We start from the raw sequence: 26,744 nt of genomic DNA, 5'->3' as shown, positions 1-26,744 counted from the left end.
ACTGTCTCTTCCCCTGATCCCCTTTGCACTCTTTACTACTGTACTTGGCCTTCTTTCAGTTTCTTTCAGTCACAGAGCCTTTGCACGTGCTGTTCACTGCAGGGAAGGCTGATCTTTCTCTATTTTGTCTAATGATGTCTGCCTCATGCTTTAGCTCTCAATTCAAGCTTGACTTTCCTAACTAGTTCAAACCCCCTATTGTATGTATACTTTCATGGCAGTATGTGCTTCTCCTTGGTGATACTTTCTATTTGCAATTTCATATTTTATATCATTTGATTAATTTTTTTCTTTCCCTGACTAGATTATAAGTTCCATAAGGCAAAGACCATGCCTATTTTTTGCTCACCATAGTGTCCTTAGTGCCTAGAATGTTACATCCCTGTTATGTGAATATTTGTTAAGTGAATGAAAGGATAATGGTGTTTGGCAGACAGTTAGCTCCAGAGGGAATAAAGCATGTAGCTCTCCTGGCTACAGTCTATTGAGAGGGTCAGAGGAGGGACTAACCTAAAACATGTCCTTTTGCAATATTGTATAATAAGTATACGGATGCAATAGATATGTTATATACCTGAAGTCATTTTGAGAACTCAGTCCTGTTTTTACTAATCTGTAGGATATTTGCATTTTGTTTTTTAAATGACAAAGTACTTTAAAAGTATATTTGAAGTTACTCATGAATGGAGAAATACCCTTACCTGGGTAATAGGTAAGGAAGACAAAGCATTTTATTTTATTATTATCTATAATGTATTTTCATTCTCCATTTAAAAATGGTGCTAGAATGGGAAATAATACTATTACTGGAAAGATTATTTGAACATGAGGGCATAATTTTGCTGTGGCAAGAAATATTAATGTTATAATTTTGCATCTTTTCTTTAAGATCTATTCTAGTCGAGAACTTGAAGAAACATTAAATAAAATCAGGGAAATTTTGTCAGATGACAAACATGACTGGGATCAGCGTGCCAATGCAGTAAGTTTTTTATTTTTTATTTTCTTATCCCTCTCCTTGTTTTTTCAATGTTCTTTTTCAAAAACTTGGAAATTCAATAGTAGTACTATCTGGTATTTGCTTATGAAATAGAGAGTCTGATAGGTAACATTTCTTTCTGGAAAACACATTGAGATAATAGGCCTTTTCTTAGTTAGGGTCCATTTTTTTCTGTTTTGCTAATCAGGTGGAGCCTATCTCACCCATTTGTTAGTGTCTCCCCATGTGCTACTTTTTGAACTTCATTGATGCCCAGGGACCATGACTCTCATTAGGGTTACATAGTTGTGGAGTAAAGGGAACCCTCCTGCACTGTTGGTGGGAATGTAAATTCATAGGGATGGCGTTAAATCTGTAGATTACTTTGGGCAGTATGGCATTTAACAGTAATTAATTCTTCCAATCCAAGAGCATGGGATGATTTCTTTGAATCATCTTTAGTTTCCTTTATCAACGTGTTATGGTTCTCAGCATATAAGTCTTTCATCTCCTTGTTCAGGTTTATTCCTAGGTTTTTTTTTTTTTATGTGATTTATAAAGGGATTTTTTTTTTTTTTACTTTTTCTTTTTGATAGTTTATTGTTAATGTAAAGAAATGCAACAGATTTCTGTATGCTAATTTTGTATCCTGGTACCTTGCTGAATTCGTTTATCAGTTCTAATAGTTTTTGTGTGGGGTCTTTAGGGTTTTCTATATGAATTATCATGTCATCTGCATATAGTGACAATTTTCCTCTTCCCTTCCAGTTTGGATACCTTTAATTTCTTTTTTTGTCTGATTTCTGTGGCTAAAACTTCTAAGTTGAATAGAAGTGGTAGAGAGGCCATCCTTGTCCTGTTCCAGATTTTAGTGGGAAGGCTTTCAGCTTTTCACCATTGAGTATTGGGTTTGAGTTTGGCATAAACCATTGGCTGTGGGTTTGGCAAAAATAGCTTTTATTATGTTGAGATATGTTCCTTTTATACCCAATTTGATAAGAGTTTTTATCATGAATGGATGTTGAATTTTATTAAATGTTTTTTCTGCATCTGTTGAGATGATCATATGGTTTTTGACCACATTGACTAGTGTATGTTGAACCATCCTGTGACCCTGGGATGAATCCAACCTGACCATGGTGTATGATCCTTTTTATGTGTTGTTGGATTCAGTTTGCTAATATTTGTTGAGGATTTTTGCATCTATATTCATGAAAGATATTGACCTATAATTTTCTTTTTTCATAGCATCTTTGTCTGATTTTGGTATCAGGGCGATGGTGGCTTCATAGAATGATTTTGGGAGTATTCCTTCCTCTTCAGTCTTTTGAAAGAGTTTGAGAAGGATTGGTATAAGTTCTTTTTTGTACATTTGGTAGAACTCCCCAGTGAAGCCATCCAGTCCTGGACTTTGTTTGCAGGGAGTTTTTTTTATTGCAGATTCTATTTCACTCCTAGCAATTGGACTGTTCAAATTATCTATTTATTCTTGATTCAGTTTTGGTGGACTGTATGTTTCTAGAAACTTGGATGGACTTGTTTTTATATTTTGTGCTGTTTTAACAATATTGCAATAAACATCCTTGTACATATTTATAACAATGGTGTTTTTATTTTTGTAGGTTAAATTTTTAAAAGTGGATTGGTGGGTAAAGAGTAGATGCAATTTTATTTTAGTAGACATTGCCAAAATATTTTGAACAAAGGTATTAGGCATCCATGATCTTAACAGTAAGAGCTATTACTGGGTGCTATCGAGTCTTTTTAACTTTTGCCAATCTAATGAAGGCAAATGATGTCTTTGTTGTAATTTGCATTTGCTTATCACTAGTATGGTTGAACACATTTTCTTATATTTATTTTGCCCAATTTAATATTTGGTTATTTGTCTTTTTCTTATTTTACTGTCATTCCTTGTGTGTTGTACTTATATATTGCAGATAATTTTTTCCTACCATATTGTAATTTTTTTTAGTTGTTTAGATGCCTTCTGATTTCTCTTCTGCTTATGATAGTTTGCCTACCTTATATACCCTAAGATTGTATAACTATTCTTTCAGATGTTTTTCTAATATCCACAGTATTTTATTTTTGTGTTTTCCATCCTTAATTCATCTTTAACTTTAAAGATATCTTTAAAAATTTAGAAAACCACAGAATTTAATATGAAATTATACATAATAATGGGTATGATAGGTAAACTTTTAGCTTGTATGTGTGAGCACAGATGTGTACCTGAGTGTATCTCAATTGACTGATTAATTTTATTAGGTATGTATGATGTTTATATGGAAAACATTTGGCAATCCTATTCTTAAAGGTTTAGAAATAGGGAGAAAGAGCTATTTGTGTCACAAAGTAAATGTGATAATGTTAAAATATTGGAGATGGTGATGACTTAATGGTTGATCCTTTTGATTTTTTACTTTTGCTTATGGATGAATATAGTTTACAAATTTGGTTCTTTTAAAAATAGACTTCTTAGTAGATAGTGGTGATGGTTGCACAACATTTTGAATGTACTTATTCCCACTAAGTTGTATACTTTAAAATGGTTAAAATGGTAAACTTTATTTTAATGTGTATTTTGTGACAATTTTGAAAAGACTCCCTTAAAACTTTAAAATTTACTTACCTACTCATACATTACATGTCTATTATGCATATAATTAAATCTATAATGTTCTTTTCCAGAAAGCTTTTTTGTTTGTTTGCATGTTTATTTAATAAAGATACATTTAATGCTGTTAAAATGTCTGAATATATAATGAAATATAATGAAAAAATTTTTAATTTTGTTCCAGTAGTGAAGTTTAGGTAGTTTTTTTTTTTTTGCACTGCCACTTTTTAACGTCAGTAATGAAAATTCTCTTTATTTCAGCTTAAGAAAATTCGATCATTGCTTGTTGCTGGAGCTGCACAATATGATTGCTTTTTCCAACATTTACGCTTGTTGGATGGAGCACTTAAACTTTCAGCTAAGGATCTTAGATCCCAGGTGGTTAGAGAAGCTTGCATTACTGTGGCGTAAGTATATTCTTTTTTGTGATAAGTATTTTTTATGAATGAATTTTGTACTCATTGATTCAGTGATTATTCAGTAAAGCATTAGCAGGATAACCCCAAAAAAGCATATATATATTCCAAAAATTATATATATAAGGATTAAATTTGTGTGATTTTAAAAAAATCTTTCTTAATAGCACTTTATACCAACCTTAAAATATGTTTATATGTCTAAAATCTACTGGTGGATTTTTGGTCACTAACTCTGTGAGTATAAGAATAAAGTGAATGGGTCTGAGAACTGGCTATATGTAACTTTATCTTTGCTAATTTGGATATTAAGCTTTTTATTTCTGATATTTTAGCAGTTGTCTTGGAATTATAACATGCATCATTAACTTATCAAAGTCTAAACCTATTCTGTATGTTTATATTTTTCTAAAATTTAAGCATGGTAGAACACTTAAACTTCTTTTACCACTTCTCCCGACCAGAATACTTTGTTGTATATGTTGTTGTATTCCTTTGAAGAGAGGGAACACAAAGATGCCTACTATTAATATTCATAATCTGGATTGTACTAGATGTCCTAGTCAGAACAGAATAAATAAACAAATAAAAAACCCCTCAGGAAATAAAAACTATGAGGATTGCAAGAAAAGGAACAAAACTGCCCTTATTAACAAATGATATAACTATCCATGCAGAAAATGATAAGAATTGATAGATAAATTATTATAAGTAAGGGAATATATAGTAAGATTGCTAGATGCAAGTCAATATACCAAAATAATTGAATATGTCTTGATAGAAAAACAAAACAAAAATCCACAAATTGTAACCTCCAAAAATAGTCCGTGATGAGAATTCTGCTTCTTGCCATGATGCAACAACTGGTACAGGATTAGCCCCTTTGCAGAAAACTGGAGAAAATATGTTAAGACAACTGTGTACAGATGATGGACAGCAGGCAGAGCAGGAGTGTAATTCTTGAAACAAACAAGTCAGTTGAACAGTATGATCAGCACAGTTTTGACCTGGATACATTTTCTGGACCGTGGAGAGGGAGGGAGAACACAGGCAGAGCAAGGGAGTTTTACTGAGTTGAAGAAGAAACAGATTGGAGGTTCCGAAAGCTGAAGTGGCTAAAATTTGCAGTGCAGAACACTGGAGAGGAGAGACATACAGAAAAAGAGCTATAGAAATCTGCACAGGGGATCCCATGAGTCTAGTTGAATACTAATCTGTGCATGTGAAAGGTACAACTCCCTGAGGACTGGAAAGAACTACTGGAAGCTATAAGATAAACAGCAATTCCCAGAGTTCACCTGGGCCGGGAGAGGTTCAAGTTCTGATGAGCCAGACTGGAGAAACGTTGTTGAACACCCAGGGCATTCAGTAGAGACCCCAGAAAGGCTGTTGGATAGGAATAGGACTGTTCAGGCTACTCTGGAGGCTGAGTACTCTGCAGTATTCTCAGGCCACCCCTCCCAGTAAGCTTATAAGGATCAAGCTGATTCCAAAGTACATCACTGGCCTACCAGAACAAAACTCTTACACTCTTTAAAGGAAGACAGCAACATCTGGGCACAGGTGGCACCTCTCTGTTTCTGATTTGAGTTTCACATGGGAAAACTGAAGGTATAACTGAACACTAGTAAGTAAGTCTGAGTCTGAGTACCTCTTTGAACCAGGAACCTGAAATTCTGGAACTAACTGTACCCCAACCATGTATTTTAAATAAGATATAAGTATATAGAAATTAAATAATTCCACAAACATTGTCAGAACTATAATTACAGCATTCTTCCTAAGTGTTTTACCCAAAATCATATTAAATTAATTAGCCTGGATTAGTTGTTTAACTACAAATTTGGAAAGAGAAGACAGATGTCCTTAGAGTCACCCAACTAATCAATGTATGGTAGAGTTCTGTTTTCAATCAAGAATTCTGAAATCCTACACCAAAGATGTCAGGGAGTATTTGTGACCGAAATATTAATATTTCTCATTAATAGAAATAGAGAAATACTGGGACTTCCCTAGTGGCGCAGTGGTTAAAAATCCGCCTGTGAATGCAGGGGACATGGGTTTGATCACTGGTCTGGGTAGATCCCACATGCCACAGAGCAGCTAAGCCCATGCACCACAACTACTGAGCCTGTGCTCTAGAGCCCGCGAGCCACAACTACTGAGCCTGCACGCCACAACTGCTGAAGCCCATGTGCCTAGAGCCCATGCTCCACAACAAAAGAAGCCACCACAATGAGAAGCCCACACATGCAATGAAGAGTAGCCCCCGCTTCACCACAACTAGAGAAAGCCCGCATGCAGCAATGAAGACCCAACACAGCCAAAAATAAAATTAAAAGAAAAAAAAGAAATAAATAGAGGAGTACTGATTTGGGAAAGATTTTACTTATTTGTAAAATATGTTGAATTTAAGATTGATATTGGGGCATCAGAATGGAAATATCTGATGGTTAAAGACTAAAGTTCAGGACAGTCAGAGCTGAGTGTTTTACATGTCATGTTAATGGTTAAATTCTGAGATCAGATGACTTCTGCATTGCGAAGAGATGGTTAAAATGCCAAATTTCAACTTTGCACTAGACAGTCAAAGGACGGGGAAAAGAAGGAAATAGGTAATATCTGCACTTGCCTTTCTCTCTTTTGTTTTTCTGCCATTGGAACTGGTTAAAATAAAAATTTTGTTAATTCAGTAAAAGAATATTTTAAAATTGTATGGTCCTACCTATATTTAATGTTAAACTATTTTTTTAGAAAACATTTTTCTGTCTTCCTTTATAGCCATCTTTCAACAGTTTTGGGAAACAAGTTTGATCATGGCGCTGAAGCCATTGTACCTACACTTTTTAATCTCGTCCCCAATAGTGCAAAAGTCATGGCAACTTCTGGATGTGCAGCAATCAGATTCATAATTCGGGTAGGTTCTTTTCTTTTCCTTTCTTTTCTTTTCTTTTCTTCTCTTTTTTCTATCTTTCTCTCTGTGTGTTTGTCCACCTCTCTGTCTGTATGTCTCTCTCTCAGTGTACTTAAATAAATCATTAGTATTTTTTTCAACCCCAAAGGAAAATTACATTTGAATTATTTTTCTGATAATAAAAGTAATACACAGTTATTATTGAACATTTAAATAGTACAGAGGATTACAAAGTAAACATGCTTGCATACAGAATGTAATAGACATAATATGCATGTACATGTGTGAGTGTGTGTGTGTGTGTGTGTGTGTGTGTGTGTGTATAACCATGTTATAGGTGGTAGCAGGCAAATGTAAAACAATAAAAAAGTTACAGGCAGTGGTAAAAGATGACAGACAAATTCTTAATATTTCTCATCATCCACATCTTGAAGGTGCCCAAAAGAACAGAGTTAAAAAGAATAAATCTTCCACACTTGAATTCTGCTCTTCTGCAACTAACCACACTAGCCATTCAGTATGTACTTTTCCAAACTTCTGTTCTTGCCTATACAAATTGTATTTACTACAAAATGTAAATGTAGCATTTATATTTTACATATATGTAAAAATAATGTTTTTTTACACTTGCTTTTTAAACTTCATGTACTTGGGCAGCTTCCCTTGTCCATACATATAATTCTTTTTAATGTCTAAATCAGTTCTCTATTAAAGAACATAATATTAAATTGTCCTCACCATTCTTCTCCCTGAGGTTTATGAAGTTCTTTCTCTCCACCCTTTACCAACATTGAGCATTATTAGTATCTTAAAGGTTTTAAAAATTTAATAATTGAAATATTATTTCATATTCTACTCTGCATTTCTTGCATTATTAGAGACATTAGGTATTTTTTTTCCTTTAATAGTTTTTCTTTGGATTGCCAGTTTATACTTTGTGCATTTTTTCCTCACTTATTTCTAAGGCCTTTTTTATATGTTTTAAGAACAGTCAGCCCTCCTTATCCATGGGTTCTGCATCTGTGGGTTCAACCAACCTCAGATCAAAAATATTTGGGGGAAAAAAATCCCAGAGAATTCCAAAAAGCAAAACTTGAATTTGCCTCCTGCTGGCATCTATAGAACATTTACAGTAATTACAACTATTTACTTATCATTTACATTGTATTAACTATAATAAGTAATCTAGAGATGACTTAAAGTATACAGGAGGATATGTGTAGGTTTTATGCAAATACTGCACCATTTTATATAAGGGACTTGAGCATCCACAGATTTTGGAACCACCCCTGTGGACACTGAAGGATGATTGTAAATTAATTCTATGTTGCAAATATTTTCTACCAGTTTGTCAATTCTTCAAATATTGTTTAAGTTATTGTTTGTTATATATAGAACTTTGAAATTTTTTTGCTTTGAGACAATGCTCCTTTTGTGGTTTTTGTTATAGTTAAAACAACCTTCCCCATTTCTCAATTATAAAAATATTCAATTGTTTAAAACTTTCATGATTTTGTTTCTTAGGTTTAGGTCTAACTCAGTTTTATTTCTGTGTGAAATACAGGTATATAACTTCATTTTCCCCCAAATACAAAGCCATTTGACCCAGTGGCACGTAGTGAATTACAGTTCAGTCTTTTCTTAAAATACCACTGTTTTCATGTAGTAAATTTCCCTAAATATATGGGTCTGTTTTTTAAATGCCTTTTCAGTTTCTGTGATCAGTTTGTCCTCTCCTGTTAAGTGATGTTTTTTTCTAATACTGCTGTACCAGAAGGTTTTTTTCAGCAATTAAATCCAGTGCCTATGAAGAAATCTATGAATCTATCTATGGAAATGTTCATTTCTTTCTGTTTTAATATTTTTGTAAGCTTCACTAAATCTGGCACCTTCATAACAGTGTTCAAAAATAGTGGAAATTATTGAAATCTTTGTTTTATCCCTGTGTTTAATGGGAGTGCTTTAAATATGATGTCTGGGATAACTTTCTCGATAGTTTACATTAGGTTATGAGAATTTCCTCCTATTTCTATTTTGCTAAATTTTGGTCAGCAATAGATGTGGAATCTTGTCATATATCCCTTTAATATCTTTAGAAATGGTTGTCTCTTTTCATTTATCCATTGTACATTCATGAGCTAAATTCTGCTTGATCATTGTACCATATGATGCTGCTAGATGCAGTTGGCTAATTAAGATTTTGGTATTTACTTAATATGAATCTTTTGTAGAATTTTCTGTAATTTTTCTGTTGTTTAACATATTTTGTTATTAGGGTTTGCTGACTCAAAGTTATCCAATAACATTTCTGGTGGTTTAGACTGGGCGTTCTTGCATCTCTTTTTGAAGTATTCTTGGTTATTTGTGTTTTCTCAGAATATCTATTTCATATAGATTTTAAGACTCTTTGGCATGAGGTTGTATACTGTTAATTTTAAAAAAAGTTTCTTCCACTGTGGTTATATTGCCATTTTTTTCTTATTATATTATTATATGTTCTTTTTAAAAAAAAACACTTGCTAGAGGTATTGTTATGGATTTTTTATAAGCTTCCAGTTTGTTTTATTGGTACCAATGGGGTTCTTTAATTTTTTCTAGTTCTTTAGTTTCTACATTTGTGTTTCTTAATTCCTTTCTTTGACTTGCTGTGGCTTACCTCTTTTTTTTCCCCTAGATTTTTGTGGTATATCCTTAGGTAATTTGTCATAGTTTTTGTTGTTTAATATTATAACGCTTTCTTATTATAATGTTTTCTTCTGAGTTTGGCATTAGCAGCATCCAGTGATTTAGATTTATCACATTCTCTTTATTTTATAATTCTCAATCATTTGTAATTTCCATTTCAACTTTCTCTTTGAATTACATAAGGATATTGTTTGCATTTTCAGATGGTTCTTTTGTTGTTCTTATCATCTTGTAATCTCATGATATTCTGATCACACAATTTCTTCTTCATTGAATAACCTGAATTTTGTTAGTATCCTAATACATCATAAATTTAGATTGTCTTTTAGTATTTGCAAAGTATGAAATTCATTTATAGGGTACTTTATTCATTACTAAATCTAGTTTGTTTATTATTCAAATTCTTCATGGTCTCATTTTTTTAAAAAACTGCTTTATCTGGCAAATTCTGATTCTAGTTTTTATCAACTTTATTTTCCTAACAATTCTTGCTTCACTTTATGGGTGAAAGTTTTTGACTACTACCATCTTGAAATAGTATTTTTTCTTTCCTGTCTTTTCTGTTTTATGTTCATTGTATTTGCTCCTTACCTGTTTCATTATTTTCTTAGAAGTTTCTTACTCATTGTCGATGTCAGGAATAAAACCTCTGTTTTACTTCTCCAGCCTTTTAAAAAGTATATATTTTATCTTATTCATGTCATTTTTTTTCCCTTAACCATTAAATTAAATTGAGCCAAAGACATTTTCATTTTCAGCAATTGAAATTAATTGCTTTTTTTTTTTTTTTTTTTGCTGCCTTTATTCCTGCCCAATCTTTATTAGGAAACTCTTCCCATTTAAAATTTTTGTTTGATTTTAGTGTGTTCTCAATTTTCATATATATTTATCTTTGCATATTTCAAAATGCTTTTCTTTGCCCTTTTACAAGAACTCAAAAATTGGACTTTAGGTTCACATTTCTTTTCCCTCAGAATTATGTCTTTTCACTCAATTGTTTTCTTAACTTTTTATTGTTTCTATAATAAGTTAGATATCATTTGATTTTTTAATTTAAAACAAAACACCACCTTAGGAGGCTTTATAGAAGAGTCTCTGTGTCAGGAGTTACCTCACGGCAGGCCTTGGAGTAGATCATCTTTCATTAGTGCTTTCTTTACATAGTGGAGCCAGATTTCTGACTAAAATGAAGTTTCCTTAAATTTATGTTAGTTTTCATGGATCATTTATTTATTGCTCCTGTTTGTCATTTATCATTTCCTAAATATTTTTTTGTTTTCTGTCTTACAGCTGTATATGTTCTCAGGAAAAATTCCTTTAAATTCTACTTACTATCTTATGATCTCACTGAAAATACAAATCGGGTGTTATGTTGTTGTTTTTTTACATTATTTCCTGTTTTCTAATTTTGTTTCCCAGGTTCTGACTTGGTGTTTGGTTGAATGTGTCATCTGTAAGGGTGTCATCTGTGTGTCATCTGTAAGACAATGTGTCATCTGTAAGACACATTGTGAGGGTCACTTTTTATTTTCCTTTGGTATAGCTCCCCCGAATATGGTGTAGCAATAGTTAGGTTAGTCTTTTGCCCCATCGCTGCCACTGTGTTGGATGTGGGTTAATCAGTCAGCAGTAGGGTTTTGAGGAGGTTATGAGAGAGGAGGAAGAAGGTAGGTGAGACCTCCTATGTAGTATGTTGTGGCTAGGGAGTCTCCTTGAGCTTTAACACCACAGTAATGTTTGAGGATGGGTTCTTCTGGATGCTCTAAGGGAGCCGGGTCCACAGAGCCCTTCCACGCTGAATGTAACAGTTGAATAATATTCAGGTCAGCACTGTGTTGCATTATCCTCATTTGAACAACTTCAGGTCTGTGGGTGGTTTCCCTCTGTAGGAACTGAAAAAAGTTTTCCCTCTAATTTTGGTTGAGTTAGTTGTGGCACACACTGATGTGCCATTCACGTTCTCCTTCACTGAAAGACTTGTTTCCCCAGGACTGGAAGCAATGTGGGCAGACAGTCTTCAGCTGCCAGCCTCTTCAAGGATTGCCTCAGCTTGCAGAGAGCTGCTTTTCCCAAAGTCTTGCCTCTTCCTGGTTATGGCCCATATCTAATAACTGATTGATGTGGAAGTATAGTGCTGTGGCTATCTTAGACCAATTTGAGACTACTCTGAAGGACCATTTTAGCTCCAGAGCTTCCCAAAGCTTCAGCTTTGGGCAAAGATGTCCTCAGGCCATATCACAGATTGATTTCTTCTTCTGCTCACTCCTGCTTTCTTCTCCTCACTTCCACTGGTGTTGATCCCAAGAGCACTTCTTAATATCCTGAATGCTAAACTCCATCTCAGAGCCTGCCTCCTAGAGAACCCAACCTGTACCATTAGCTCAGAAGAAAAATAGGAGATTTAAAACATCAAATACGTATGCTTAGGTTACTATTTTATTCTTGTGTCAATTATGAACTTTTTAGTGTTTGCTTCACTAAAGAAGAACATAAGAATTACTAATAGAAACCAGAAGATTGTATATACTGACCTTTACCTGAATTCTAGAGAGCTGTGGTTCAGCCAGGATGAAAGTTCAATTAAAATCACCATTTCAAAGTACATTCACAGTAGTTATGTACATTCACAGAGTTATTCACTCTGATAACCTGCTTTGATGACATAGCAGTTACTGTCTTCTCCAGCAGTAGCAGGACGTCAGAAAATAAGACCAGTACATGCCTGGTCCCTCTTAGTGCTCCATCCCCTCAAAGTACACTGTCCTAACAGTTATCTGTATTTATACAGTTAACTTGTCTTTATTATTTAATATTACAATCACATCTGCCCTTGTGAAACTATATCATTACTATTACTTTAATTTGGGGAAACTTTCTGACTGGTCTTAATTTCTTTCAAAATCTGATTTTATGGTATTTTTGTTCTGTTCTAATACAGCTAAATACTTGAATGCAAGGCAAATAGAAGAAGAGATTATGTAAAGTACACAGTATTTTTAAACCTCTTCTAAAATATCTTTTTCAGCATACTCATGTACCCAGACTTATACCTTTAATAACAAGCAATTGCACATCAAAATCAGTTCCTGTAAGGAGGTAAGTTTTGAAAAAACTTACTATAGCTTTATGTTGGATATTGCATTATGTTTAGTTCTTAGTTGGGTGCAAAAATTAGTTGTCATCAATTTCTTGCCTTCTAGAAACCTTATTAAAATTTTTTAATCATTTAACATAAATTTAACATAAAATTTAACATAATTTGTATGTTATATAAGGGAAAAAGGAACGAAGTGCTTATTATGGCTATGCACATTTCTCAGTTTTATCCTATTAAGGTTTGGTTTATTTGGGCCACTAGTTGTTTGGTATTCAGAGAGTATGGAGTCTAGAGTCAGCCCTTACCTAGAATCCTACCACTGTGACTGATTGTCCTACCGCAGGCAGTTATTTTAACTGCCCTGAACCTCAGTGTTTTCGTATGTTAGTGGGGCTAATAATGTGGACCCCATGGAGTTGTGAGGGTTAAATGAGAAACACAATGGTAGAATTGAACATAGTGTTTGGCACAGAGTATGCAGCCATAACACGTCAGTCTGTCAGTATCTCTCTCTCTCCTTATGGTTTCTACAATCTTTAATATCATCACTATCTCCACGAATAATTAAGACAGCAAAAACAAGATTTGTGCATTGGATATTTAAGAAAATTGTAAAGAACTCTTTCCCCTTTTTTGTTTGATAACTATGTTTATTTAAGTACTTTGAATGTTAGGAAAAATAAGACATCATTATTACCTGTAAGTGATTCGGAGTTTTGGGACAGTTGTTTAATTACCTCTCTCTTATGTCAGGGGTCGGCAAACAACAGCCCACTGGTCGAATCTGTCCAACAGTCTAGTTTTCTGTGGCCCACAAGCTAAGACTGTTTTTTACATTTTTGAAGGGTAGTTAAAAAGGGGGAAAGAAAAATATATAAAATAGAGACTATGTATATGCTTCTCAAAGTTTAAAATATTTACTGCCTAAAATATTTACTATCTGGCCCTTTACAGAAAAGGTTTACCAGTCTCTGTCTTACACTGAAGAAAATGGTAATTGGAGAAATAGGAATGTGACAGAGAAGAGGAAGTCAGGAAATGCATCAGAAAATTACCTTGCAAATGGGGAGAATTCAGTACCTATAAGGGAAGAGAGTGGGGTATAATGTACACAGAGATGGAAAGCTATGCTGTGTGCTGCAGAGCCATTGGACAGACCACTGAGGCCAAAACACATGATAAATGGGAGGATTCAGTAGGAAAAGAGACTGACTGAGGGGAAGAAGGGGATAGGTTGAAGTCAAAGTATAGAAGGCTTTGAATGTCAGGAAGAGAAATTTTGATATTGTTCCATTAGCAGTTTTTGGTGAGGAGGTAATGTCATCCATCCTAGTTTTTATTTCAGCTATGAACAGCAATTAAAAAGGGACAATGAGGGCTTCCCTGGTGGCGCAGTGGTTGAGAGCCCGCCTGCCGATGCAGGGGACACGGGTTCGTGCCCCGGTCCGGGAAGATCCCACATGCCGCCGAGCGGCTAGGACCGTGAGCCATGGCCGCTGAGCCTGCGCGTCTGGAGCCTGTACTCTGCAACGGGAGAGGCCACAAAGTGAGAGGCCCGCGTACCGCAAAAAAAAAAAAAAAAAAGGGACAATGAGAAGCATTGGTTTAACTAAGTAGGACTTCTTACAGCTCATGTAAGAGAGGCAGGGTCTGAACTAGAGCTGTATTTATGATAATTGATTGAAGGAGGTTTTATTCAATAATCAGGAGATTTCAGATATAGAAATGAGTCTTGATAATTGGATATGGATGAGGAAGGTGATGTCAAGTGCTTCAGACTGTGATCTCTAGAGTCAGAATGCCAGGGTTTAAGGCCGTGCTCTATCCTTTGGGCAAATTAATTTAACCTCCATGTTTCTCTTTTTTCTAATCTGTATCATATGGGCTCGAAGAGTAGAATTGAGAGGGTAAGAATTAAATTTGTTGTTCTGTATCAGTATGTAGTGTTTGAGTTGACACTCACTGCCTGTGTAGAGATGTCTGTGAGCTGGTTGACACTCTGACTTAATGGCTGAATTGAAGAACCAGTGCTGGAGATAAAGGACTAGGTGTGAGAAGTACAGCTGATAGAGCTAAGGGTACAGGTGATACTGCCCAAGAAAAGACAATAAAAGGGAAGTGGGCTGAGATCAGCACCAACCAGGTGGGCACCTATGTAAGGGTAGGTGGAGGGAAAGTGTTAATAAAGGAAGAAAAACAGGGCAGAGCTGTGTCGTCAGATGCCAAGAAAGAACAAAAGCTCAAGAACGAGACAGTTGAAGAAGTTAAGAACCAGAAGGCTAAGGAGAAAACACCAAATACTTGATTAAGAATCATTTGCATATATATTTAAGGGAACAAATGTAGAAATGGAAGATCCATCCCAGCTTTCTTGGTCACCATTGTATGTCTTCAGTTTATAGTACGCAGTAGGTGTTCGGTAAATATCTTTTAAATTAAGTTAAATTGTATATTTGACAAACATTTTAAGTTAAAATTATGGGGAACCCTTAAGGTCTTTTTGAACTATTAAGCATAGGAATAGTTGGAGCCTTAAATAAGTTAAGTGGGACTTCCCTGGTGGCACAGTGGTTAAGAATCTGCCTGCCAATGCAGGGGACACGGGTTCGAGCCCTGGTCCGGGAAGATCCCACATGCCACGGAGCAACTAAGCCCGTGCACCACAACTACTGAACCTGCACTCTAGAACCCGTGAGCCACAACTACTGAGCCCGTGAGCCACAACTCTGGAAGCCTGCGTGCCTAGAGCCTGTGCTCTGCAACAAGAGAAGACACTGCAATGAGAAGCCCGTGCACTGCAACGAAGAGTAGCCCCCACTTGCCACAACTAGAGAAAGACCGCACCCAGCAACGAAGACCCAATGCAGCCAAAGCTAAATACAAAAGAAATTTATTTTTTAAATTAATTAATTATTTGACAGTAAAGATATCTAAAAACATGTCTTATGCTTTAATTTAGGGGACAAAGTGGAATATTATAGAAGAAAGTGTTAACATTTAGTTATAAATTAATATAACTTAATATAATGTTATGACATTTAGTTATAATTAACTTTATTTTTCAGGCGTTCATTTGAATTTTTAGATTTGTTGTTGCAGGAGTGGCAGACTCATTCATTGGAAAGGTATGCATTGACTATTCCTGTCCCACCACCCTCCCCTCCCCATTGTCACCGGTTCTTTAGAAATTGATGTGACTGGTTTTGCATTATTTCTCATTTTGCTTTAACAGTTATTAGCACTGATTTTCCCTTAAAGCTGTGGTGCTCCTCTTATTCATTACAGCTATGATTTTCTTCTTTGTGGGGTGAGTGAGGGTCTCTTAGTAAATGGGTTATATAAGGTATTCCAGGTTAAATTGGGCAAATATTTTAAAATGTATTTCTAGTCACATGAGATAGGTTTCCTGAGGTGCAGTTAACCAAGTAATGAATTATTTAAGATAGAAGAAAGGCACTTCCTTTCAGAGGAAAGAGATTAAAAAAGTGAAAGAGGAATTTTCTGGTGGTCCAGTGGTTAGGACTTGGCGCTTTCACTGCCAGTGCCCGGGTTCGATCCCTGGTCAGGGAACTAAGATCCTGCAAGCCTTGCTGCGCGGCCATTAAAAAAAAAGGTGAGAGAGATTTGTTGGAAAGTTTTTCCACACCAGTTGTCAGTTGTCATTGGTCAAGTATACACTGGGCAGCATCTAATGAAGCTCTGAGATGAACAAGAGGAAAATGTTGGTCACTGGCTATTTGCATGGCTGTATTTCTCATTAATTTCAAGTTTGAAGCTTGGGATATACATGCATTTATGTTGAACACGTTGCTGATTTTCCATTCTCATGGAAATCATTAAATCTATTCATAACCCATTTCTAAAAAATAGAATTTGTTGTTTACTGCAGGCATGACATAATTCCAAATTTTCTTTAAGTTCCTTTGTGGCAGCTGCTATTCAGTTTGGTTAGATTATAACTGATCGTACTATTAGCAAATAATTTTATACATTGGTAGATTAGTGAGGAACCACACAAAAGGTTTTTTTTAATTCATAAAAAATTTGAGATTTGAGTGCTATATGTCTGGACTCCATCTGAAAATAATTATGTCCAGGTTTATAATGTTTGACTTGTCAGAAGGAAACCATACATGAATGAAATGCATGGGATGGGTTATTAGGAAATCTTGCAATCTTAGATTTATTATTGTGTACTAATTATCTTTTTATCTCCCTTGCCCCTTTGTGATTGATGCATAATGTATAGGCAGTATCATTTATGGTGAAATACATAGTTTTACACATGAATCTAAAGGTGTTTTATTTTATAGACATGCAGCCGTCTTGGTTGAAACTATTAAGAAGGGAATTCATGATGCTGATGCAGAGGCCAGAGTGGAGGCAAGAAAGTAAGTCTATAATGTAGTTTTTGACAGTTTAAACATACTTTGGTCTTTTCTTTGACAGGAATTATATTGGGAGAATGAAAATATCATTCAAATGTCCCAAGTATTCTATTTGATTAGCTCTTTAGTAAAATGGAGGTTGATTTGTCTCCATTAAATCTGTACTGGGTGTCTTAACAGTTCACTTAGCATTGTCATTTGTACATTCAGCAGTATTCCCGTTCCATCATAACATACTCACTTTTGCTGTGAATAAAAATAACTAATTTATTGAACATTTAACATGTACCTGATACTGTTTAAGGCAGTAGGTATATGTTATTTTCTAATCCTTAAAATGATCCCACAAAGGTGCTGTCTCCTTATGTTGGCAACTGAAGTTTGGAGATTTGGGAGTTTACCCAAGGCCACACAGACCCTAAGGATTACAGCCAGCTTTTGAACTGAGATCTCCTTTTCTCAAAAGCTTGCCGTCTTTCTACCAAAACTTGTTAAATATAGAAAGTATTCTACTTGGCACATTGTGGGTGTATTAAAAACCTATGGGGGACTTCCTTGGTGGCACAGTGGTTAAGAATCCACCTGCCAACGCAGGGGACACAGGTTCGATCCCTGGTCCAGGAAGATCCCACATTGCTGAGGAGCAACTAAGCCCGTGTGCCACAACTACTGAGCCTGAGCTCTAGAGCCCACAAGCCACAACTACTGAAGCCCACGCGCCTAGAGCCCACGCTCTGTAACAAGAGAAGCCACTGCGAGGAGAAGCCTGTGCACCGCAACGAAGAGTAGCTCCCGCTTGCCGCAACTAGAGAAAGCCTGCGTGCAGCAACGAAGACCCAACGCAGCCAAAAATAAATTTAAAAACTAAAAAAAAAAACCTATGGGCTTAAAAACCTTTGTTCTTCTTGAACGTACACATTTTACAGTTAATGTCTAATAATGCAAAGTTATTACTTTTTGTTGTTTGTTCATTTGTTTTACAGGACTTACATGGGTCTTAGAAACCACTTTCCTGGTGAAGCTGAAACACTGTATAATTCCCTTGAGCCATCTTATCAGAAGAGTCTTCAAACTTACTTAAAGAGTTCTGGCAGTGTAGCATCTCTTCCACAATCAGACAGGTCCTCATCTAGCTCACAAGAAAGTCTCAAGTAAGATCATATAAATGATAATTACTGATTTCTTTGTCTCTCCAGCTCCACAAAGTTCCTTATGTTGGATGGTTGAATATCTGATTGCTTTCACTTGAAGCCTTTTTGAAAGATGATGACTGATTGTGCTTATTTTCTTTGGCCTGTTTTCTCAGGGGTTGGATTACATACTTGTATAACTTCTCGTTAGGTAAAGAGTATAGGGATTCAAATTTTGTTTGAATATGTTCGTGTCTGTGAAAAAGATTGGAAAGCATTAATTTGTATACTTTTCTTAATACCTGGAAAATAGTCAATATAGTAAATAGCCCATTTCTAGGGCACTGTAGTGGAAGGACTGTAACGGAGATTCAGAAGTCATCTTCAGAACTCTTACACAGCAGTGTAACTGGTAAAAACTCCACTGCTTTCTTTCCTCACCTCTTGCACGGTTTAAGATTTCAGCAAATCCCTCAAGGGGGCAAAATTATCTAGTATCTGACTCACTTCTCTGTAACTCCACTCATCATTATGTTGGCTACCTCAAACCCTTGCTTCCTTGGCTTACCCCTATTTTCTGTTTCTGTAGCCCTATGAGACTGCTAAGATACCTAGCAGTGGCCACAACTATCTGAAGATTTCCCCAGGGAAGAGCAGCTCACAGAATGTCAGTTTACCTCCCTGTAATTCCTATCTCTTTAGGACCTTAACCCCACAATGATTGCTGTTTGCCTTTGCAGCTCTCTGGTACAGAACTGGGACTGGGAGGCACCTAGGGCACAAAATTCAAGGAAGCACTCACAGGGTCTTGTGAGTACTGTACTAAATAAAAGTTCAGTGACTTACATGTTTTCGAAGTAAAAGCAGATATGATTTGATTTTAAAAAACAATTCTTGTAGGAATAATTACCTATTTAAACTTCTCTTTAAATTTGTGATAAATCCTTCACCTCAAATGAGGTTTGTTGCTTCTTTTCCCTTTACTTTGATTTACTATACTCAAACTTTAAAGTGTATATGAATCACCTGAAGATCATGTTAAAATGCAGAAGCTGATTCAGTAAATCTGGGATGGGACCTGAGATTTTGCATTTTTTACATACTCCTGGGTGATGTCAGTGCTTTTTGTCTGTGGACCAGACTTTGAATAGCAAGGATCTAAACAAGATATTTTCTTACTCTCGTAGAACATCTTTAAACATAAACAAACAACTTTAAAATCTGTGGACTTGAAGTGGTCTGCCTCAACCTATTAGAGTAACAATTTTAGGGGACAGTTATAAAAATAATATAATACTGGGTTTAATAACCAACTACCAAATTTACCATTTGATAATAATAACTTAAAGAATGTTTTTCAACACTCTGTCATTAACCTCTCTTCCCCTTACCTTTAAAATTTGTAGACAGGGAATTCCCTGGCGGGCCAGTGGTCAGGACTCCATGCTCTCACTGCCGAGGGCCTGGGTTCAATCCCCGGTCAGGGAACTAAAACTCCCACAAGCCACACAGAGTGGCAGATAGATAGATAGATACATACATACATAGATATACTTTCCAGACTCTCTCACATACTTAGATATTTATTTATGGGCTTCAGAGTACCATAGTAATTAAAGATAAATAATCAAAAAAGATATTAAAGGAGGCAGTGGAGTCTTTGAATTGATTCTAGGTGTTTTCCTTTCTAATCATACATGTTATCCTCAGCAGTAGTCCTTAGCTTTGTTTCTGTTGCCCCATGCAGTAATACTTAATAGAACTGCTATAGACCATGTTATACCTACAGGGTAACTGCACGAGTTACCAATGGCCACAACCATATGACTTCGGTGAGACAGGCCTTGGTTACACTGAATTCCCTGTGTACTAGCAATAATACTACCTTTCTCTAAGTAAAATATCTCAGACTAGAAGTGTTGGAGAGTGCTATTATTGAGTTCCCTGTGGTAGTGTATGCTGAGGACCAGAGTGAACAACAGCAACCTGGTCCCTGTTTCTGTAGAGCTTACAGTCTTTATTCAATGCTAGTTATTTCATTTTTGCTTCACAGCTAACTTAGATACCACTGATATATGACAACAAGTGTTCTAAAGTGATTTGTAAAAGGAAAGTTGAAATCAGAAATACTTCTCAACTCTTCGGAAAACTCAATGTTATTTCATTAATTTTTGTCAGAGGAGTGATAAATTATGTCGTCTTACTAAAAGTATTTCTTTTTACCTTGCAGCCGCCCTTTTTCTTCCAAATGGTCTACAGCAAACCCATCAACTGTTGCTGGAAGAGGTAAATTGCCTTTTTAACTAAGAGTCATAGCATATTTTACTTAATAGAGTAAAAGTGACTTTATAAATAAATTAAAAGTTACTATGTAAAAAGATATTCTCACTCTGGGTCACATGAAGAGTTGAAAAGTTTAAAACACAGAGTTACACTTTAAAAGTTTTAAAAGCACATTAGAACAGTTTTAAAGCTAAACAGTTTAAAGCAGTAGCTTTTAAACTGTTTTAATATGACCCACAGTGAGAAAATCATTTTACATAGTAAATACCACACTTATATACTGTACCTGTGTTTGTATACCATATACATATACTACATGTCATATATATAATATAGTGTATATAATTATATACATACAATATACATATGCTGTGTAGTATATTGTATATAAGTATACATATATAGTATAATCCAAAGTTCCAGGAAGCCTACTTACCCTTACTTGTGATGCATTCTCTTTTCTACTGTGTTTCATTTCTTTAAAGTGCTGTCATGACCCACTTAGTTGATTTCACAGCCTATTAATGGGTCATAACTCAGAGTTTATAAAACTCCTCATTAAAACTGAAAAACTAAAGACCAGAGATTTAATGACTTAATTGGCATTACCTAAGAGTGGCAGAACCTGCATTATTTTCTGAATTATTCTATTCCCAGGCTAGTTCTACTTGCATTATTCTTATAGTTAAAAAATAGCCCCGCTGTCATCTATTTATCTTGTAACAGTGCTTCATTTTCATGAATCAATCATAAACATCATCCTTTCATCTATAAAACAGTCCTATGAACTTTACAAAGTATAGTTATTTTTCCCATGTTATGAAAGGGGAAAATGAGGCTGAGAAAATTGTCCAAGAAGAAGTAGTTATGACAGCATTGAAACTGAGGCATTCTGATTTTAAAATATACTAAAGTACTTTCTAGTATCCATTTGGCCGCTGCTTCCTTTTTGACCATTTGTCATCATGGATTAATCTCATGGTGATTTCAAGTTTATATAATTTTTGTGCCGTTTGCAGTAACTGAAATAATAGGTTACCTTTGCTTTGTTTTTCATAGTATCAGCAGGCAGCAGCAAAGCCAGTTCCCTTCCAGGAAGCCTACAGCGTTCACGAAGTGATATTGATGTGAATGCTGCTGCTGGTGCCAAGGCACATCATGCTGCTGGGCAGTCTGTACGAAGTGGGCGGTTAGGTGCAGGTGCCCTGAATCCAGGTTCCTATGCATCACTAGGTAAGACAGCTAACTATGGGAAAGTACAACATTTTCTCCCTGGTCTCAGGGAAGCAGTGAATCATCATCAATTTCAGTGATTGATGATGGTGATATATTTATCATTTCTATTTCATTCTTGCTAGTTAAGTATAGTCCATATGTTTTATATGATTCTGTCCTTGCAATGTAGTTCTGAGGTATCTGAAATACCTTGTTTCTCTTTTCCCCCTGTTGTGCTCCTAACCATCTTAATCAAAGGAACAATTCTTTATTCCATGATTTGCATATAGAATTTTCAAAGTTCTGCACTACAGCCACATCCAGCTGCTGGATACTAAGGGAGTTTGGTGTTGTACCCAGCTTCTCTATCCTCTTTCTCCTACTTCAGTTCCCTTACCAAGAAGTTAAAGCCTTTTGGAAATCTGGGAAAACTGCAAAGGTGAATCATAATCAAAGCTTAAAAATAAATAAAATACCTAGGAATAAACCCACCTAAGGAGACAAAAGACCTGTATGCAGAAAACTATTAGACACTGATGAAAGAAATTAAAGATGATACAAACAGATGGAGAGACATACCATGTTCTTGGATTGGAAGAATCAACATTGTGAAAATGACTATACTACCCAAAGCAATCTACAGATTCAGTGCAATCCCTATCAAACTACCAATGGAATTTTCCACAGAACTAGAACAAAAAATTTCACAATTTGCATGGAAACACAAAGGACCCCGAATAGCCAAAGCAATCTTGAGAAAGAAAAACGGAGCTGGAGGAATCAGGCTCCTGGACTTCAGAGTACACTACAAAGCTACAGTAATCAAGACAGTATGGTCCTGGCACAAAAACAGAAATATAGATCAGTGGAACAGGATAAAAAGCCCAGTGATAAACCCATGCACATATGGTCACCTTATTTTTATATAAAGGAGGCAAGAATATACAATGGAGAAAAGACAGCCTCTTCAATAAGTGGTGCTGGGAAAACTGGACAGCTACATGTAAAAGAACGAAATTGGAACCCTCCCTAACACCATACACAAAAATAAACTCAAAATGGATTAAAGACCTAAATGTAGGCCAGACACTATAAAACTCTTAGAGGAAAACATAGGCAGAACACTCTATGACATCCATCATAGCAAGATCCTTTTTGACCCACCTCCTAGAGAAATGGAAATAAAAACAAAAATAAACAAATCAGACCTAATGAAACTTAAACGCTTTTGCACAGCAAAGGAAGCCATAAAAAAGATGAAAAGACAATCCTCAGAATGGGAGAAAGGATTTGCAAATGAAGCAGCTGACAAAGGAATTATCTCCAAAATATACAAGCAGCTCTTGCAGCTCAATATCAAAAAAACAACCCAATCGGGCTTCCCTGGTGGTGCAGTGGTTGAGAGTCTGCCTGCCGATGCAGGGGACACAGGTTCATGCCCCGGTCCAGGAAGATCCCACATGCCGCGGAGCGGCTGGGCCCGTGAGCCATGGCCACTGAGCCTGCGCGTCCGGAGCCTGTTGCTCCGCAACGGGAGAGGCCACAACAGTGAGAGGCCTGCGTACCGCAAAAAAAAAAAAAAACAAAAAACAACCCAATCCAAAAATGGACAGAAGACCTAAATAGACATTTCTCCAAAGAAGATATACAGATTGCCAACAAACACATGAAAAGGTGCTCAACATCACTAATCATTAGAGAAATGCAAATCAAAACTACAATGAGGTAATACCTCACACCGGTCAGAATGGCCATCATCAAAAAATCTACAAACAGTAAATGCTGGAGAGGGTGTGGAGAAAAGGGAACCCTCTTGCACTGTTGGTGGGAATGTATATTGATACAGCCACTATGGAGAACAGTATGGAGGTTCCTTAAAAATCTAAAAATAGAACTATCATACGACCCAGCAATCCCACTGTTGGGCATATACCCTGAGAAAACCATAATTCAAAAAGAGTCATGTACCACAGTGTTCATTGCAGCACTGTTTACAATAGCCAGGACATGGAAGCAACCTAAGTGTCCATCAACAGATGAATGGTTAAAGAAGATGTGGCACATATATACAATGGAATATTACTCAGCCATAAAAAGAAACAAAATTGAGTTATTTGTAGTGAGGTGGATGGACCTAGAGTCTGTCATACACAGTGAAGTAAGTCAGGAAGAGAAAAGCAAATACCGTACGCTAACACATATATATGTATGGAATCTTAAAAAAAAATGGTCCTGATGAACCTAGGGGCAGGACCGGAATAAAGACACAGACGTAGAGAATGGGCTTGAGGACACAGGGAGAGGGAAGGGTAAGCTGGGACGAAGTAAGAGAATAACATTGACATATATACACTACCAAATGTAAAACAGATAGCTAGTGGGAAGCAGCCGTGTAGCACAGGGAGATCAGCTCGGTGCTTTGCTACCACCTAGAGGGGTGGGACAAGGAGGGTGAGAGGGAGACGCAGGAGTGAGGGGATATGGGGATATACGTGTGCGTATAGCTGATTCACTTTGTTATACAGTAGAAAGTAACACACCATTGTAAAGCAATTATACTCCAATAAAGATGTTTAAAAAAAAAAACTTAAACATATATTCCCAAAGCTATTCAGGGTTTGTTTTTTCTATCCATCAACCTTAAAAGTTTGAGATTGGTTATCCATATTATTTATCTCTGTTTTGTGCTTCATTTTTCTTTCTCTTGGGTAGTACTCAGGGAACACTAGGCAGGCAGATCATTGGAACACAATAGGAAGTGTAGAGATTCTAGGTGTGAATGTGGTACATGATAAAGGTGGCATAACTACATTCAATGAGGAAAGCATAAATTTACAGTAAATGGTGTTTAGACATATGGCTTTCAGTTTGGTACAAAATTAAGTTAGAACCATGTTTCATACCATATAAAAATTTATTCCAGATAACTAAGAAGTTGAACAAAAATATAAAGCATCTTGACAAAAACATAGTAGTTGAGTATTCATCTAATCTCAGATTGGAGAAGAAATTTGAAGCATAAAGAGCCAGAAAACCATGAGGGAAAATCCCTTAGGATCGAAATCTTAAGTGTGAAAATATAAAATCAAGTGACTGAAAATTAAAAGGGAAAAAAATTTTGCCAATACAACAAAAAAAGCTGAAATGTCAACAAGTTTTATAAGTCTATGAGAAACAGATGAGCTTATTTTTATAGAAAAAAATTTTACATATATCAAGAAAAGCATATTTCAAAATTGCCCCCAAAACCCCCAAACAGATGTTGGACCTCCACTGTAATCAAACAAATGCAAACTGAAAGACCGGTAAATGCAGCAAGAAAGTTAAGGTTCGTGCCTACTATTCATAAAGAATGTGTTTAAAAGTGCTGATGTGAAGTAATCATGGAATACTTTATCTGAGTGGCATTTTAATAATACCCATGAAGCTTTTTAAAATGTTGAGAGTTTTGAGCCAGTAATTCAATGTTTATAGATAATTATGCCAAGAAATAAAAGGAATATTCATTATGTTTCTAAAAATAGATGTATTAGCTTCAACCTTGATGTGTAACAAAGAGGGAGTGATTAAGTTATGGTATATCCTTACAGATACTATGCAGCCATTAACAAGTCATATTTTTTTTAATTTAAAAAAAAATTTTATTTATTTTTGGCTGCATTGGGTCTTTGCTGCTGCACGCGGGCTCAGTAGCTGTGGCACACTGGCCCTAGAGCATTCGGGCTTCAGTAGTTGTGGCGCGTGGGCTCAGTAGTTGTGGCTTGAGGGTTCTAGAGCTCAGGCTCAGTAGTTGTGGTGCACGGGCTTAGTTGCTCCATGGCATGTAGGATCTTCCTGGACCAGGGGTCGAACCCATGTCTCCTGCATTGACAGGTGGATTCTTAACCACTGCGCCACCAGGGAAGCCCCAACAAGTCATATTTTTAGCAAAGATCAAATGATACGGCCTACCAAGCAATGTGTGATACTTTCATTATTTTGTATAAAATTATACATAGATGAAAAACTGGACAAAAATGGGTTTGTTTGTTTTTTTGTTAAGATTCATCTATGTTGTTGCATGTAGCTAAAGTTCATTTATTTATATTTCTATGTACAATATTCTATGGTATGAATATATCACAATTTAGTTTTCTGTTCTACTGTTAGTGGGCATCTTGGTTGTTTCCTGTTTTTTTATTATTATGAATAATACTCATGAACATTCTTATATATAGGACTGGACAGAGATGTTTACAAAGATGTCAACAATGGGTTGATTAGTGCTTTTAAATTTTCATAAAACTTTTCTGTGGTAGAAACATTACCTTCCTGGAAATGCATTATTATTTCAATATATGAAAACTAATCAATATAATATACCGTATAGTAAAATAAAGGACAAAAATCACATGATCATCTTAGTAGATGCAGAACAGGCATTTGACAAATTTCAACACCCTTTCATGATAAAAATACTCAACAAACTAGTATAGAAGGGAACTTTCTGAACCTGATAAAGAACATCTGTGAAAAATCCACGTATATACAGGTAGTATATACGTCATGATGAAGGACTGGATGCTTCCCCCAAAATCAGGAACAAGATAAGGATTTCCACTCTTGCCCTTCCTAACAGCATTATCATGGAAGTTCTAGCCAGGTCAGTTAGGCCAGAAAAAGAAATAAAAGGTATCCATATTGGAAAAGAACTGAAGCTATTTGTAGAAAACATGGTCTTATATATAGAAAATCCTAGGAAATTCACAAAAAAACGATTAGAGCTTATTAATAGTTCAGCAGAGTTACCAAAGATAAGATCAATATACAAAAATCAGTTGTATTTCTAAATGCTAGCAATGAGGGACTGCCCTAGTAGTCCAGTGGTATAGAATCCGCCTTACAACACCGGGGACACCGGTTCAATCCCTCGTCAGGGAACTAAGATCCCACATGCCGTGGGGCAACTAAGCCCGCATGCCACAACTACAGAGCCCACTCACCCTGGAGCCTGCGCACCACAACTAGAGAAGAGAAA

General features: G+C 35.9%; 1 protein-coding gene across 19 annotated transcripts in view; it reads left to right on the top strand.

Annotated features, from left to right (window-relative positions):
* CLASP2 (cytoplasmic linker associated protein 2) overlaps positions 1-26,744 on the top strand; it is a 177,246-nt gene that overhangs the window by 71,500 nt on the left and 79,002 nt on the right. For all 19 annotated transcript variants that reach the window (XM_027088246.1, XM_027088243.1, XM_027088245.1 and 16 more), the window contains 9 exons: positions 890-982; positions 3,861-4,006; positions 6,797-6,932; positions 12,640-12,710; positions 15,777-15,836; positions 17,025-17,102; positions 18,083-18,250; positions 20,460-20,515; positions 21,572-21,745. In XM_027088246.1, coding sequence (XP_026944047.1) covers positions 890-982; positions 3,861-4,006; positions 6,797-6,932; positions 12,640-12,710; positions 15,777-15,836; positions 17,025-17,102; positions 18,083-18,250; positions 20,460-20,515; positions 21,572-21,745 — 982 coding nt within the window. The remainder of the gene's footprint in view (positions 1-889; positions 983-3,860; positions 4,007-6,796; positions 6,933-12,639; positions 12,711-15,776; positions 15,837-17,024; positions 17,103-18,082; positions 18,251-20,459; positions 20,516-21,571; positions 21,746-26,744) is intronic.

Source organism: Aethalodelphis obliquidens, unplaced genomic scaffold (assembly GCF_003676395.1).
Source record: "Aethalodelphis obliquidens isolate GAN/ISIS:26980383/991018 unplaced genomic scaffold, ASM367639v1 scaffold62, whole genome shotgun sequence".
Lineage (NCBI taxonomy): Eukaryota > Metazoa > Chordata > Mammalia > Artiodactyla > Delphinidae > Aethalodelphis > Aethalodelphis obliquidens.
The sequence above is the reverse complement of the archived record's forward strand: the minus strand, read 5'-3'. Positions and strand labels throughout refer to the sequence as shown.